This window comes from Sinohyriopsis cumingii, chromosome 6, assembly GCF_028554795.1.
Source record: "Sinohyriopsis cumingii isolate HCF-2022 chromosome 6, ASM2855479v2, whole genome shotgun sequence".
Classification (NCBI taxonomy): domain Eukaryota; kingdom Metazoa; phylum Mollusca; class Bivalvia; order Unionida; family Unionidae; genus Sinohyriopsis; species Sinohyriopsis cumingii.
In genome coordinates, this window is record NC_142966.1 from 40224085 (window position 1) to 40243046 (window position 18962).

At 33.9% G+C, this 18962-nt stretch overlaps 1 protein-coding gene across 1 annotated transcript in view; it reads left to right on the forward strand.

Moving 5' to 3' along the window:
* Nucleotides 1-11938, forward strand: part of LOC149796758 (ras-related protein Rab-30-like) — a 32898-nt gene extending 20960 nt beyond the window's left edge. Inside the window, exon 5 of the mRNA XM_089961414.1 lies at nucleotides 25-11938. Coding sequence (XP_089817540.1) covers nucleotides 25-281 — 257 coding nt within the window. The 3' untranslated portion in view covers nucleotides 282-11938. The remainder of the gene's footprint in view (nucleotides 1-24) is intronic.
* Nucleotides 11939-18962: the final 7024 nt, after the last annotated feature.

Below are 18962 nucleotides of genomic sequence, written 5' to 3' on the forward strand. Positions count from 1 at the left end.
AGAAATTATTTTTCAATTCATTAGGAAACAAGATTGATCAGATTAACAGTAAGGAGGTTCCATCTTACATTGGAAAGCAGTGGGCAGACAGATTTGAAATGAGATTCCTCGAAACTTCGGCAAAAGATGCAGAAAATGTGGACATACTTTTTTACGATATTGCAATGGAGCTGACAAAAGATGCACGTGAGAAAGATAAACTTGAGTCAGACTGCTCTGGGTTTAACATTTCCCCTAACACCAAGACAATCAACAGATGTACTGCTTGCTTCAAGTTTTGATATTGAATTAGCTTATAGTGTCCGTCCTAACATCCCAGAAAATGGATCTTACTGGTAAAGCATATATGATGATCTTTTAGTAGTGCGAGACTCTTGGTCTATTTGGATTTTGATCTTCATTTGCTTCTCATACATAGCTGCCAACCCTCATGATTTTGGCATGAATTCCATGACATTCTACAGTGATTCACGGATTCATGCCACATGCAAAAAAATCACAAATTCCCCAATTCTCAATTATTTTAAATTTTCCCAATAGCTGATTGGTACAGTTTTGCCCGGTAGCAAACATTTTATTTTATTTTAATCTATATGTATTAGAGTAGTTTTATAAATGCTTTTGAAAGAAACCGGGGCCTAACCAGAATTTTTCTCCATGCATGCACTTCCAACACTGATTTGAACTACTGTTTGGAATCACATCTTTAAAATGTCTTCACCACCAAGGAAAAAGAAATGTATTGCACAAACAGTTTAGTTTAGTTTGGAATATACCAAACATTTGCTGTCCATTCAGCCATCAAATACCGAGATACATCATGCTTTTTGTACAGTGTGCCACCAATTTTAGCATTGGGCATGGTGGCAAAGATGATGTAAGGAAGCACATTGGTAGTAAAAAGACTTTTCAAATACGTTAAATTGTAACATATGTCATATGAGTCATATGACATATGTTACAATTTAACACATTTGAAAAGTCTGCCACATCATCATTTGTCCTTTTGACTCAGCCCGTGTTCAGTACAGTCAAGACAAAATGATGGTTGAACTGAATGGCAGGGCATTATGCCATCTACTTTAGTTTCCTGTTTCATAGTCATTGTGTGGACACACCCCTATAAGTTATGTAATGAGAACATTTATACTAAACAGAAGCTGGACTCTATCACAACTCATACCCTGTGCTATACAAAAATTACTATGATCCACTCAGACTCTATCCTGTATTATAAAAATATTACTGTCCTAAAATTCAGGCTCTACTCTATAAAAAAATCATAGCCTGTGTTATACAAACATGTCAGACTCAGACTCTTGCCTATTATAAAGCATAGACTGTATTTTACAGACATTGTAATGTCAAACTAAGATGTAAACTAAAATTATACTATTGGATTAGTCATTGGCATGACAGTGGTCATTCAGATATAAGGATTGTTAGTTAAGTCGAAATTGGATCAGAAGAAGGTTTGCATAACTTTGATACTAGGAATTATGACCTTCACCTCTTTCGCATGCCATTAACTGGTGACGAGAGTTAAAGATGACATAATAATTTGCCATGTCCTTGCCAAGTATTAAGATGAGGTTGTAATAATTTGCCATGCCCTTGCCAAATATAAAGATGAGGTTGTAATAATTTCTTATGTCCTTGCCAAATTCAAGTCTTGTCACAAATTTGGTTTCTACTCCATAATTTTTAAAGGACTTTATCGATTGACACCAAAATATGGCATGAAGTTTTACAATAAAAAGACCTAGGTAATAATTCATCCTAATCATTTCTGTACAGAATGTGATGGAGTTATGGCCCTTGGTAGAATGTGATGGAGTTATTGTCCTTGGTGGAATGTGAAGGAGTTAAGGCCCTCTTTGACTGAAGAGTTTGACCTTCTATTATAGTATATTAGTTCAGGCATTAATGGCGCATATTGACCTTGTTTAATTCAGATCCGACTTGCCTTCAGCCATTTTGAAACAGACTACAAATTAGGTCATGCAAGGTAAAAGTAAAATTTTAGAGAATTTTGCAACTTGGTGAAGTTATTAGTAGTTTAAACCCCATAACAATAACTATCCTTTTTTGTTGTGCTTGAAAAAATCCTAAAATTGGACAATTATATTTGTTTACATTTTATATTGTGACAGTCAAAGGAATTTTCTTGATTCACACTTTTGTTTCGTACATTATTCCAACCAAGAGAAATAATTGATATCTCAACTTTTTTTAATTATGAATTTTTATTTTATAGTGTCATTTTGGCAAGAAGCTATGGCACATACAAAGCTTAGCATCATAAGTATTTGTCGGAGTAGTTCTTTTGGAGACGTTTATAACATGTAGGTTTAGAAGCAGAAAATGTTCAGAATTTAGTTTTTGGAATTTCATCTAACTTAAGTAACTTAATTTGGGCCATCTGTCAAAGAACTTAAAACTTTCATGACAATGATAATTGTCAAGACAAATTAAGACATCTCCTGCAAGTATGATACAGTTAAAATGCAGTGATTCATAGGTTACAAACATCTCCTACCTGTATGATGCAATTTAAATGCAATGGTCTAATCAAATAAATACCATAGCTCCATAAAGTTTTGCCAGAGAAAAGCAAAAGAAACTTAACATGTGTCTTCGTATTATAAAAAAAGCCTTATATAAAATTTCATTTCAGTCCGTTATCTCCTTCAAAAGTTACTGAACAAAAACAAAATTCTAAGTCAAGCAAGGGTCATAACTCCAAAAGACTGATGGAAGTGGTATAAATCAAGCAAGGGTCATAACTCCAAAAGACTGATGGAAATGGTATAAATCAAGCATGACTTAAGTGTTCTTAATACAAAGCTGCATACAAGAATTTGATCGCATTTCTTGAAAGGCAAAGTTCAAAGGCAAACTGGGATATTAATTATAATACCAGATACCAGATTTGATTTTAGTCCACAAAGTCAGAAGTTATCAAGTGGAAATAAAATTTAAAGAGAAAGTTCTCAAGCCTTATAGGCACCATTACACCATAAACTTTTGCTGTGAGAATCAAACTTTACTTGGGTCTTAGTGTAAAGAGTTATATCAGATTTGATTTTAGTCCACGAGTTCCTTCAAAAGTTAATGAGCCTAAACTAAACAAATTGAAGGTTAGTGCCATAACTCTACAGTTTTCCATGAAAACTGTGAACAATGAAACTTGTCCTAGGTCTTCGCAATGAAAAACTCATTACCAATTTTGACTTAAATTGATGAAGTCCTTTCAAACTTATTGAGCAGAAATGTAGCTTGTGAATGAAGGGGATGGAATGGAACAGCTGGATATGGGTAACACTTAATGCCTTTGCCATAAGTATGGTTGGGGAATACTAAAACAAACCCCTTAGTACAACATTGGACCAAGTCAGACCATATTATTAAATGTGCAGTAGAATTTAAGAATGTCATGGAAGGTTAAGGTATATCATGTTTGAGATATCAAAATATTCTGTGAAGTCAAAGAATCAGTTTTTCTTGTGGTTTACTGAGCAAAATCAATGTATGTTATCATGTGATAAATAGAGTCGTAACATTTATGCTAATTTCATATAGAATTAATTAGTTGTTCAATTGCAATCTTTGTTAAGTTGTGCAACAATTGGAAATGCCTTTTTTATCAGCTTTAAATATTTTTACTTTGAAATCCTTTAATTTCAATGCCTTTATATAATTCTTGTGCTTGTTTTTATAAGAAAAGTGAATGCTGATAAATGTTTGCCTGATTTGGTAAATGCCCCAATTGTACATAAAAACGGTCTTTCCGCAGAACTGTTGGCACTACCAGTGATGCTTATTGAGCGCTGGATAGCAGGTTTCCCCCAAGTTTTGGTCCCATGTCTCCCTGATCTTGACCATTTTTGTATCATTGCTTCTAATGCAATTAGTCCTTTTTTGCTTTGAAATGGTTTGCCCCCCAGATTTGGATTTAAATCACCGTGTGTTGTGCGTTCGTCTCATGCACAAACTGTTAAACGGTATGGAAAACGTCGACAGTTTCTTAGATGATATCTTTGTTTATACACATACATGGGATGAACACGTTAAGGTATTACGGGATCTGTTCGATAGACTTCACGCTGTGTTGGGGGACATGGGGACAGAGTGACTAGCTCACAATATTGTTGGTGCAGCACTGCTCAGTTCTGAAACTTTGCTGATTAATTCTCTATATGCATGATTCAGTGAATACTCAGAAAACTGCAGTCTAGTCAAGCTTATCATTTTTGAAATTCTTTATAAGGTTTACTTAATTTTTATTGTTGTATACATCATGCACAGAACAGCTGCGAACATTGCCTTGTATCCCATGGTGTCTGCCATTTGTTTTATTTTTTGTCATTTCCCATGTCTCACATCAGATGGAAAGCATTTCATGTTTGAGAAAGAATCTGATATACTTGATATTATATGACCACTTAGAAAGAAAAAGAGAATGTTTTATATATGACCACTTAGAAAGAAAAAGAGAATGTTTTATATAATATTTTGCATGAAGCTTTCTTAAAAATTATTGTTTTCTTGCACATATTGTCAAGATTATTTTAGTTATTCATTTAAAATTTCAAGAAATTTAAATTCATTAGTTGTTCAAAGTCTTGAACAATTCTTAAATATTTTTTCCTGTTCAGATTTTTACAAAGCATTTAACTGTTGTTGGACTAGTTGAATTTTTTGTATAAGAATATTACTAAATAAATGTTTTTGTTTCTGTTCTATGTTCTATATGAAATATGCCCAACAAGCATTTTTATTAATGTTGTGCATCCAAATTTGTACGTGTGTGAATAATGCAAAGAAATTTTTTTTAAACATTTCTTTACTTCAAGATGGTCTACATATCACCTTTCAAGATTTCATGAGACCCTTACCCCCACCTCAAGATTTCATAAGACCCTTACCCCACCTCAAGATTTCATGAGATCCTTACCCACCTCAAGATTTCATAAGGCCCTTACCCTCATCTCAAGATTTCATGAAACCCATACCCCACCTCAAGATTTCATAAGACCCTTACCCCCACCTCAAGATTTCATAAGACCCTTACCCCACCTCAAGATTTCATGAAACCCATACCCCATCTCAATATTTCATGAGACACTTACCCTCACCTCAAGATTTCATAAGACCGTTACTCTCATCTCAAGATTTCATAAGACCCTTACCCCACCTCAAGATTTCATGAAACCCATACCCCATCTCAGTATTTCATGAGACACTTACCCCATCTCAAGATTTGATTAGATTATTCCAATTACGTGTAATTTTTCATCTGTTCCTATCCATATTTTGCTGTACTAGTCACAGACACATTAGAGTTTATGGGATTGTCCGTCATCCATTTCCATCTGTTCATTTGCATATGTTTGTTATCCTCCTGAACTGTTTGGGCATTAGCATTAAACTATGCACACATTCTGAAATGAAACTGATGCCACATGGACATCTAGTATGGCCAACTCAACGTCCATGTGGAAAATCATTTTTTTTTACTTCACCTGAATTCGTGGTCATATCAAAATAGGGTTTTCATGAAAAGACCCCCAAAAGAGGGCTAATTAAGACCTAAATGAAAATGGTGTCAATTTGACATCCAATGAACACCCTTGCAGTCACCTTGAAAATCTTATTATTGCTACTCCTTAATGGATTTTTTTTTTATCAACATGGGGTTTTGATCTAAAGACTTCTTACAATGCTTAATTGGTCCAAATGAAAATTGCACCACTCATACATCCATGAAGACCAGTCATATTAACATTGCGCTTTCATCAGAAGACTTCTTACATGGTCTAGTTGGTCCTAAATGGAAATTGTTTGAATGTGATATCCAGTATGTCCACCATAGCAACCATTTTAAAAATCTTGTTTTTGTTACTTATCCAAAATGGAAAGTCATATCAACATGAGGGTTTCACCAAAAATCTTATAATGTCTTGTTAGTACTTAATTAAAATGGTGCTGATCTGTAGTCGCCAACTTGAAAATCTTGTTATTGATACTCCTTTTAAATGGCAAGCCATTTTGACATGGTGTTTTTCATCATGAGTTTTTATTGAATTATGGTCTGAATTAAAAATTATGCAAACTGACCATTACTATGGTCAACATGTTCAAAATATTGTATCTATTACTCCTAAAATGGATGGCTATATCAACGTTGTTTTCACCAATAGACTTCTCATGACACCTAGATGGTTCTGAGTGAAAATGATACCAATCGTAGATCCAGTATGACTTCACCAATAACAGTCTTGAAAATCTTGCTATTACTACTCTTTCAGAATGGAAAGGCATATTGACAGGGTTTTTACCAAAATGCTTCTAATGACATCTGTTTGGTCCTAAAATTAAAATGGTGACATCCAGTATGACAACCACAGCAGCAGATTTTAAAATCTTGTTATCACTGAAGAATATCAGAGATGCTTTCAAAATTCAGCAGTTAAAAGAAAGAAATGGTCATAACTTGAATTCCTGGAATTCTTTTCAACTGGTAGAGCTCCAGTTCCTTTGAGTACTCCTTTTAAAACTTTATTTCATTGGAGTTTATTTCAAGTGTGCAGTAGACTAATATGCTCCATTGTCAAGATTTTTATAATTCTTCTACCAATGTACAAATAATTTAAGATGAGAAAATTTGATGTCACAAAACCAAAGTTTAAGCTGTGTGTTTTTAAAGTGCAGATATATGAAAGAATATTATGTCACACATACCGTGATTATGCACTGGTTTACAGTTTATCATTTTATTTGACATTGATTCAATACTTACTTGTGTGAATGCTATTCAGCCAATAGAGTGAATATTTATTTTTACCAGGTCTTGTAAATCTTGTATTATTTGAAATCAAAATCAATTAATTTTTGTATGTGGCTGCTATCGGCATATTAATTTATTGGTGTTATGTGGCCAAAAGGTCATCCATATATATGGCCATATGTTCCCTATTTTGTTTCCACACAATAACTCAAGTTTTCCTCCTGATTTGCTGTGACTGATAGAAGAAACATTTTTTGAAACATTTTTTGCACAATAACATTAGATCTGCATCACACCATAGCAAACTTTGTGAATAGTTTGCACTTGGCGTAAGGTAAAAACCTATTGCTTTGGGGGGGGGGGCAAAGGTCAGAATCAGTGTGACTGAAAGTTGGTATTTACACAATACAATTTATACATCACAGACCTGGACCAAACTTTATGAGAATGGAATGAAGACATCCATTGATTTTGTGGTCAAAAGTTCTTGGGTCAGAATCATTGGGACTGAAAAAGAAAAATGGTTTCTGCACAATAATGTTAGTTCTGTGTCATAGACTTGTATGTACCAATGGGTAAGGGAAAAACACATTGATTTTTTATAGCTCAAAGGTCAGGATCTCTGTGATTGAAAGAAGAAATATGATTTTTGCACAATACCTTTAGTTCTGCTTTGCAGACCCAGACTAAACTTTATGGATGTCTTCCATGTGGATTAAGATATAAACCTATTGATTATGGGTCAAAAGATGAAAGATAAAGGTCACTGTGACTGGAAAATTAAAGATAGCTTATGTAGAAAATTTCACTCGACCATGTATCTTCACCAGTTTATGGATGACTTATGGTTTGGGTATGAAAGAAGTTTATTGGGTAGGAATAAGAAACAGTACCTAGCCATATTGAGTACTGTCATAAAATTCTACAGATGTTTATTATGAAGGCCTTTTCTTCAAAAATGTTTATTGAATTAGTTGAAGATAGATTTAAGTTCATTAATATTTAGTTTGTGTTAGGAAATTAAAGATTAGTCTAGTTTTTTTAATTCTACATAAACCATTTTAGTTAAAGTGAATAAACTTGATTATTGGATTATTTTTTACTTTCAAAAGACTTCTGATAAATTCTTCCCATTTATTCTGTGATATTAATGTAAAAATCAGAAAAATGGAAATCTCATAACTTGACTTCACTGAAATCTAGAATAATAGGTTTTTCTTATAGATATTTATCATGCTTCTTTGGATCAGCAATCCTTAATTTGACAATTGAATATTGATAGATGTAAGTCCACATTATAACCAGTATGTACTTCTTTTATTATCTCTCTGTCTTTAAGTAAAATTATGGAGTTAACTACATTTGAGTATTATCCACCTAAATCATCAGACAAGTAGACTACTCTGGTGGCCTTTTAGTTAGAGCATCCGCCTTGGATGTGGGAAGTCATGGGTTTTGAAACCAGGCCTAGTCATACCAAAGACATAAAAATGGTACTAACAGCTGCCTCACTAAGCGCTCAGCATTAAGAGGTTTGTGTTAGGACTTGTCGACTTGGTGTCAGTATAAATGACTGGATGGGACATCATGCTACATGTCTGCGGCATGATGCGCCAGTGATAGGCATAACTATAAACTGCCACACTGCAGACATAGTAGTGATATGACTGAAATTTTTTGAAAGTTTCATTAAAAGTCCAAATCACAAACACACATACATGAGGCAAGTTGTATAGTATTTTCACTGTAACAGTTTGCATATAAATTTCAATGATTTTTTAAAAATTCTAGTCTGTAGACTTTTGAGAACTTGGAATAGTCATATTTCTGTCTTCATATCATATGTTGGAAATCATCCAAGTGGTAGAAAATAAACATCATTTAATTACCCAGGCACCTGCTTGGCACTGTAGAATATAGTAAGCACCCTGTGGACACATGATATATTTTTTCTGTTACTTTATTGTTCCAGCATTTTAAAACAAATACTAGCTATCCTAGTAACTTTTTGGCAAAGATTATATTATCCTTCCCATCCAGACGTGTGGTGTAGTAATGTGACAAATCTTGTATACCATTCATTATGAATGGTTGATGTGTACAGTGGTTTTGGAATTTCAGTGTAACCCCAATGATGCAGATGGTTTTACATGAATTTAAAATAACTCCCAAAATAGAAGACTAACATGCCTGAGAATGGTGTGAATATTGACAAGAACATATAAGATGAGGATTTGAATGAAATCTCTGGGTAATGTATTGGGAGCATACAATTGTGACCCATGGGTCAAACTTGAAAACATTGGAGATCCCCACCATATAAATAAATGAATACTTACTGTATATGAGAAGATGAATTCAGATATGCAACTGAATTTTGTTCATGAGTCTATTCATGCCCACCCACCACCCACTAGGGACTTGACCCTGATTTTGGGGTTGGAAGGACAAAGGGAGGGAACTCTTAGGTTGTATTTGTTGTAACATGCTTATTTTTCATTTCAACTTTGCTTTCTTTTGTGCCAAACTCTATGCACATGTTAGTTTTTTTGTAGAAACCAAAGAAATTTTTGTTTTTCTTTTTTCTTATTTAGGCATAATAATTGTGACTTTTTTATTAATATGAAGCATTTAGTATCATATAGATAATGTACATTTTTATTTTCACCCAAGTTTTTATTGGAAGCATATTTTAATTATTTATATACCCACAATATACTCAAATTAACAGCCATATTATTTGAAGTTGTTTACACTATTATATCATTACAGACTGTAGCTTTATATGTTTAGATTATCATGTTTCTCTGTGTGCGTATGTTTTATCACTTGCCATGTTAATTTGTTTATTCTATTCAGACAAGTTTAGCATATATGAAAGGGCAACTCTTTGTAGCAGTTACCTGATGTACGTAGCCACTTTACCCACCAAGATCCAACTATAATAAAATTTACAATGTTATGGACATGTTTATACACACCTGTTTTAAGACATGTGTAGTCCTTAAGGTAAAGAACTTTAGTTTTGTTGTAATTTGTGCTTTTAATTTAAAAAAAGTATAATCATTCTATTTCAACAATTCATTGCATGAAGACACACAAATAAGCATAACCAAGCTAAATTCAATGACTGAAAAAGGTATATTGCTTTTTCTGATACTTCTCATTGTATAAACATGAGATGAAATCCTTTGTGATTTGAGTTCATATTCTGTGATCTTCTAGACTCAGAAGTATACATTACTTGAGGTGGTAGATAGTACTGTTCTGACAACTAACAAATATTTTATGTCTTGTAAGCACAAGTCATTGATCTGAAGTACAGTAAAGGGATGTACAGATAGATGTACAGAGGGCCATCTAAAACTAAAATATATCTCAGTGAATAGAATCAACACGAAACAGTCCTTATGTGTCCACATCATTTGAAATAAAACTGACATGAGCAGAAAAATATCCAGATTGCACAATGAACAAAGTACAGATGTTTTCCATTCGTGAGACAGTTCCTTGTGTCTTGATTCAGCATTGTGTGTTTCTATTTCTTGGGAGTTTTTGGTCGTCATGAGGCTTTTGGTTTTGCAGTTTTTTGGATTGTACTCAACTGTCACTTACCCATGGTGTTGTATTGAGCATGCACAGGCAGAATTCAAATGTTTTTGGTAAAATTCTGATACAAAATGTGTTTTCAGGAACACAATCCAGAATAGGGATGGTTGATAATTAGGAACATTATATTTGTCTCAAAATAAAATATTGAGAAAAATAATGAGTTCTAACAAAACCTTAAAACTTCTATTATGTGCACACCACCACGATCTAGATATCACTATGCATATACTGTTTTATGCACCGGAAACTTTTTTTTGCAACATAAAATTATAATAATTAGCTAGTTATTCCTGTTCATTCATATTAGGTATGTATGAGTGTAGTTCATGAATCATTTGCGAACTCCAACAGCATTCATCCCCACCACCACAAACGTTTCCAAAGACATATACAGGAACTGCATCATACTTTAAAAGTAAATCCTTTGATTTTTCCACCAATTTTATGTTCCTCTCCACTGAGACTTTAAATCGTTTCTGTCAAGTTTTTTTTCAGATGATGCTTTTATTAAGATCACATCAGATCTCTGCAACCAAAAGCCTGATTGGCCAGATTACTGGATGGCATAAATTGGTAGATTTCTTCAGACCTTGGATACTTTTAATTGACTTTATAGTTTTTTTACAGCACTTTTAATATGATAACTAAAATTATATAAGAACTTGTCTTCATTATTTAATAAGGGACAGAAACTGTATACATGTTATTGTCTTTATTTGAAGATCAACTTATTAAAAAATTACTCTCCTCCTGCAATTTAGAGTTCTTACACATTTTGGCTTGCAGCCAAAGGTAGTGTATGACAGAATCTTGTGAGGGCAACTACCGGTATTCCTGCTGTATTTTGAATTGCTGTAAAACTTGGCTTATCATTTAGAGATGCACATCTGACAAATCTTTATGTTCCTTCTGTTTTGAAAACAGTTATTGCCCATTTTGAGTTACAGCCAAGTTACGCCAATATATGACTGAGCTTTTGAAATGTAACAACTTTCACAATTCTCAATGGCTAGCTGTGAAACTTTGTACATATTTTTATCTTTGTATGATATATATTTTTCATTAAACCATTATGCTGTCACTATTTTCAGGTGAGTTACATATTTTTTTTGGACACTTTTTCAAACAAGCTTCATTTTTATTTTAACTGATGCTATTTTCAAGTAAGTTACATATTTTTTTGACTGACACATTTTTCAATCAAGCTGCTTATTTATTTTCACTGACACTAATTTGCAATGGGTTATTATGCTTTTGAATTATGTACTTGTTAGGTTGTTTACTGTCTAATCATGTTTAAATATATATTGAAATATGTTTAAGTATTGTTATTTTTGTCTTTTATACATATAAATTGCATTAATGAAAATCTTCCTGATTTGAAACAGAATCTCGATTTTTTAAAAATATGAAGATTTTACCTTTCTGGTTTATCATGCATTTAAGAGTGCAATTTTTTCTCTCAATTTGTTGCCATTCCATGTTTATTCACACTGCCTGAAATCCATTTTTACATTAAAAAGTGTCAAACTGTAATGATCCTGTGTACTTTTTGTATTATTCTTTATCTTAATAGGCACACTACAGCAGCTCAGGTTTGGCATTTGGTTTTTAGCTCTACTAGACCAGAAGAGTTTATGGGATACATTATTTCCATCATGCATCTGTTAGCACAAGTTTGTTATCGCTAGTCTTTCCTGACTGCTTGCTGGCTATCTTGAAAATCTTGTTATTGCTACTTATCTTGAATGGATGATCATATCAGCATTAAGTTTACACTAAAAAAAACTTTTCTTGTTGTCCAGTTGGTCCAAAATGAAAATGATACTGACCTGAAATCCATTATGGCCACAGCAGAAGTCATCTTGAAAATGTTACCTCTACTCCTGTATGGATGGTCATAGCATGCCTTCTTATTTGGTCCTAAATGAAAATGGTGCCAGTCGCATGTCCATTATCACCACCACAGAAGACATCTTGAAGATCTTGCTATTGCTATTCTTGCTGAAGGATGGTCATATCAACATGGAATTTCACTAAAAGCCTTTTTATGATGTCTACTTTGGTCATAAATGAGAACGGTGCTGATCTGACATTCGTCATGGCCACCATAGCAGTCATATTGAAAATTTTGTTTTGGCTGTTTCTTCAGAATTCATGGTCACATCAGCATGGGATTTCCACTAAAGCACTTCATGATTTCTAGTTGTCCCTAAATAAAAATGGTGTTGATCTGTTGCCTAATATGGCAGCCATATTACAAATCTTACTACAACAACTGTACTAGAACAAAAAGTCATGCTAATGTGGGGTTTTTACCAAAAGACTTCATTTGATGTCCAGTTGATCTTAACATAGTGCCAATATGACAGCCATCATGGCCACCACAGTGGCCATGTTGAAAATGTTGTTGTTACTACTCCTCCTGAATGGAAAGTCATATCTTGAGAATATTATTTCTGTTCCTCTCCAAAAGGATGGCTATATCAACATTTAGTTTTCAGGATTAGAACTTTTATGATACCAAGTTGGTCAAAAATGAAAATGGTACCAGTCGTACATCCAATGTGGCTGCAGTAATGACTGTCTTAAAATAATGTCACTAATCTCTCTCTATGGATGATCATTATGACAATGTGTTTTCACCCAAAGACTTCTAATTATGTCTACTTTGTCCTAAATGAAAATGGTACCAAGCTAATATCTAACATGTTTACTACAGCAGCCAATTTGTCAATTTGAATTTGTTTTAATAATGAACAATATCAGGTTTGGTTTTAACACTCAACAAAGAAATGCTTTTAACTTGAATTCCTGAAAATTCTGTTTTTGCCCAGATGGGCATCAGTCCCTTCAGGGAAATCTTGCTTATTACACCACAGCAACACAAGTAAATCATTCATTGCACTTCAATCAACTGAAATAGTGGCCAACAGATTTTGAAAAACAACCATAATTGCAGAGATTGGCCTTTTATGAGGAATATTTTTCTTCCTTTTTTATAGGTGTAAATCAAATACAGTAACTGCAAAGCTTGTAAACAGGATGGAATGATGATGTGGGCTATTGAGCTGGGATATTTTTCTTTTATTTCAAGATAATTTTATTTCTGTGATTAATATAACATATCTTTGCTGCATGTATAAATTAGAGCAAGAGAATTTTGTTTCTAGGGTTTTTGAAAACCAGGCTGTTTTTTTTAAATATAAGGACCAGCATAACTTGTAATCCCCATTTTGAAAAGGGCCTAAAACAAATTTGATTTGCATGCCTCAGGCAATGCATATCAGTAGGTGTTAAAACAGCTTTTGATTCTGAATCATGTGGTAGCTTTAAATCGGAAAATCTTTCTTGCCTTGCAAATGGCCAGAGTTAACGATATTTCCATTTCAGGGGCAATGATAGTTGCAAATAAATTATGGTAACTAAATCTATTTAAATTCTTAGTTAACATTTCTCTCTGCATCCTATGATCAAGAGAGAAAGTTAAATTTTATTTTTTAATTTCACATGCAAACAAAAAATAACCATTCCTCTCTATTCTCTTTGTATCACAAATATTCAAAAACAGGTGCCAACACAAAGTCCAGAAAAGTATTTTCAATGTATGGTTGTGACATCTAAAGTACAGTTCAATTCTGTTTGGTTAGGCTTCATCATATTACTGTGTACTCAGAAGTACAACTGTGTGCATCAGAAGGAGAGTTCAATTCTGTTTGGCTAGTTTTCATTCAACTGTGTATGTCAGAAGTACAGTTCAATTCTGTTTGGATAAGGCTTCATCATATTACAGTGTACATCAGAAGTACAGTTGTGTACATCAGAAGTTCATTTTCAATTCTGTTTGGTTTGGCTTCATTCATTTTCCTGTGTACATCAGAAGTACAGTTCAGTTCTAGTCTGCTAGCTTCATTCATGTACCAGCAATATATGTTGATTTGAAGAATATTTTTCTGTGCTTAGCATTTTCCAAAGTCATGAAGCTGGTTCTGATAGTTTATTTAATTATCAGGCCACCAACCCCCATGAACTTGCCCACCCAAGGGAACCTATTATATTGCAGAGTAAGGTGAGCTGTAATACAATGTAAGTGTAGGCTGAATAATAGAATGTTCATGATAAATTTTGGAAATATAACAAGCCTTTGAAACTCCATCATTGTAATAAGAAAATGCTGGACTATCTGAGGTAAAAGTGGAAAGAACAATTATTTTCAAAACTGTTATAAGTAAGAAAAGTTTGGGGACATGTTTTTTATTGCAAAGGATAGATACAACTAAGAAGAGCTTGGGGACATGTTCTCTATTGCAAAGGATAAATACAACTAAGAAAAGTTTGGGGACATATTCTTTATTGCAAAGGATAAATACAAAAAAAAAAGCTTGGGATGAGTTTTTTATTGCAAAGGAGAGATGCAACTAAGAAAAGCTGGGACATTGTTTATTACAAAGGATATATAAACTAAGAAGAGCTTGGAGGAGTATACTACAGGGTGTGAGAGTTTGTTTTTAATTTTGTAAAAGAAATCATTCAGTGGCTATTCTTGTGTGTGAAATCCTTTGGTATACTATTTAGACTACTATTTCATAAGCACACTCCTTATAATTTAAACCTGCATCAGAATAATATAGTGAAACATTCTCAGTCCTTATATTACATGTAGAATAATGGGTTCCTTGATAATTACTTTTCTCATAGCAGGAGGCATGTTCTAGTTTCGCATCAGTGTCTGGCAAGAAAGGGATACAATTTGGCAGAAAGATCTACAGCAACAAAACCATTAACTTTGATATATTATTTATATATTTGAAAGACTTCATCAATTTGATAAACATTGCATTATTGGTCTTGGACTCTAGGGATAGCTAGAATTAGCCACATGCTGTTGAAATCTTACTATGCGATTGACCTCGCTGTGGCAATAAAAAGTTGTAGTATCCTGTTAGGAAAGGAAGCAAAAGGTACTATATATTTTTATCCCCTTTGCAAGAAGCAGAAGACAGCACAAATTACTCCCTACATAGAGCACATGTGAAATAATAAGACATTTTAATATTTAACAAGTTTATTGTAATTCATTTTTACAGGATGAGATGTGTAAGCTTTCAGATAAAATATGATTAGATAAAAACTAATTTTATTATGTCGCATTCTGCCGTATCTGTAAAGTCTAGGTAATTTATTACAAAATTATCCATGTGGCCATTCCTTTTGATTTTTCTTTTTATGCCCATTCCTAGGGATGCTCCATTTGATGCAATAAGCCTCTGTAAACAAAATTACAAGCTATCTATTGAAGCTGAAAATAGAACCACTTCATACAACTTTAAAACTATTGACCCAAAAGCTGAAAATATATTTAAGACTTTGATCTTGGACACCTTTGATCCTTTATATCTATTATTCCATTTTTGTTTTGTTTGTTTCAAGAATGCTACATGTGCACTATTGAACTTGTGTTTAAAGTCTGATCATGTTTAGTGGACCTTTTGAACTGGCAGAATACTGCTTCTATATGTATAAATACCATTTGAAACATAACATGTATCAAAGTTTAATAACTTTCCCTAACACAAAATAATAATAATAATAATAATAATAATAATAATGAGGACATTGTATAGCGCCTAATCTTTAGAAGCTCTAAGCACATTACAACATTAGACAACATCTATAAGATAAAAAACATATATAATGATATGATTACAAAACAAACACCATGAAATTAGAAAACATAAAAAACATGCTGAGAATATTTAAGGTAGGAAACATTATTAGGTCTTTAAGTTTGTTCTTGCAGTCAAAATATGTGAGTTTTGAGAGCAATCTTGAATGGGATCGCTGTGTCTTTGTGTCTAAGTTCAGTGGGCAATTCATTCCATGTTGCTGGGCCATGGTATGCAAAAGAACGCTGTCCCTATGACTTTGTTTTCATAGTTGGAATAATGAGCATGCGATTGTCAGAAGAGGATTGTAAGTATCATGCTGGTGTGTACACATGAGTGAGGTCAGATAGGTATGTTGGACTAGAGTCCATCGGTGAAACATAGCACAGAGAACAAATTTTGTGTTTGATTCTGGATAGCCAGTGTAGGGTACAGGGCAGCAGGGGAGGTATGCTCTGATCATGGTACTCTAAGTATGATCCGAGCAGCTGTGTTTTGAACTTTTTGAAGTTTCTGGAGCAGATATTGAGATGAACCAGACAGAATTGAGTTACATTAGTCCAGTCTTGAAAGTACTAATGAACACACAAGTGTTTTAGTGGCATCAACTGAAAGATATTTGTGAATGGAGCTGATGCATCTCAGCTCAAGATATGCAGCCTTGCATATGTTCGTGACATGTTGGTACAATGTGAGAGTACTGTCCAGAGTAACACCTAGGTTTCGTACTGATTGTGTGAATTTAATGTTGGTTTTGCTGATATTTATTGTCTGAGGTAAAGGATGTGAATGATAAAGGTTTTGTGTTGTGATCAGAATGGCCTCAGTTTTATCATCATTCATCTGCATCTTGTTATATGTCATCCATGATTTCACATCAGAAATGCACCTCTGTACTCCTTGGAAGGTAATGTCAACTTCAGTTGGGTGGCTAGATTTGTATATTTGGGTGTCATCAGCGTACAATGGGTGAGACACTGGCTGATGATCTATGACACTTTATAGCGGCTGAGTGTATAGAATGAGGAGAACAGGTCCAAGAACAGACCCTTCTGGAACACCACAACATACATCAACTGGGCTGGAGTGTATTCCAATTGCAGACACACTTTTTATCCTGTTGACCAAGTATGACTTGAACCACAGTAAGGCTGTATCATGAATGCCAAATACATGCTGGAGACGGTGAAGTAATATATCATGGTCTATTATGTCAAATGCTGCAGACAAATCAAGGAGGGTGAGGACTGTAGTCTTTCCGCTATCCAAAGCAGAGAGAATGTCATTAACTATTTTTAGAAGAGTAGTTTCAGTACTGTGGCAAGGGTGATTTGCAGATTGTACATTGCTAAAAAGACTGTTTGAATTCAGATGAGATACAAGCTGGGATAGAACAACCTTTTCTAAGATTTTTTATATGAATGGGAGATTAGAAACTGGGCGATAGTTCTTTAATTCGTTATTGTCTAGTGTTGGTTTCTTCAGCAAAGGCTTTACAATGGCAGTTTTGAAAAATGATGGGAATTGCCCTGGTGAGAGAGAGGTATTAATAACGTCAGTTAGTGAAGGCAATACTGGATCTAAGCACTCAAGCAGCAGTGATGTTGGAATTGGATCAAGTTCACATAACTTTGGTGTACTCTTCATCAGGATTGTATGTACAAAATCCATAGAGACAGGTTCCAATGCTGCTAATGGTTGGCGCTCAAATTCTCTATCCCAACTGTATGGTGACGACGAGTCAATTGAAATTGTGGTGTAAAGCTTATGTCTAACGGTTTGTACTTTGTCAAACATGTCCGGAAGGTCAACTGGAGAGAAGGTAGTTGGAAGTGGTGTAGATTTGTTCCTTGACATTAGCTTGTTAGTAATCTCGACGAGCTCTTTACAGCTGGAACTTTCCATGATATTAGTAGTGTAGTGGGCTGATTTCGCTGCATGGACTATATTTGTGACATTCTTCTTAGCGGCTTCATAGATTTGTTTATGAATAGTGAGTCTGGTGGAAAGCCAAAGCCTCTCAGCTTTACGGCGGTCTCTTTTAGCAGTACGAAGCTGGTCCCTAACACTGCTATACCATGGAGAACACTTTTGAATTGATACTCTGCATTTGGTAGCTGGGGCATGTTTGTCGAGCAATGAAAGCATGCAGTTATCGACTTGTTCTGCTGTAGGAGGTAAGCAAGTTGTAGGTTTGCTTGGATGTCATGATCAGTTTGGTTCTATTTATCATACGGAGGTTTCTCATAGTAGCAAATTCAAGATTGAAAAATATAAGTATATTTATTACCATTGTTGTTATCAGCTAAACTGATATATTACTTAAAAATACAGTCTAATAGACTATCAAAAAATATCGAGACCAAGAATTCCAAATGTAACGTTAACCTTGATTGTGTGAAACTATAAATATTTTGATGTATCATGTATGAGAATAAAACGTGGATCATATGGGCCTAAAATTGCTCCCCTATCGTACATTGGTGTTTAAGGCAAATGTAGTAACAAGAAAGACGCCCATGCCAGAATTATTTCCAGACATTTTATTGAGAATGATTTATTCGGTAAGACATCATAAAATTAACTATTTAACCAAGCAATTTTTTAAAATTCTGTTTCCTACAAAATAATGACATGTCAGTAATTTTTATAGTTTACTGCATTATTGTGGAAAAATATGGACAAGTCTTTCGTTGCTGTATTGTAAGAAGTTAGGAATACAGTATCACTAGGAAGAAAGATCATATTTTCCCATACAAATGTTGTAACATTTTTATTATAGGCTCATGCTACATTTCTGCCTAAAGCTGAATAGTAAAAATAGCACACTACAAGAAATAAAGTAAATGAATGTATGCTGGATTTCAAAGTAAGTACTGAAGTTCAGATATACA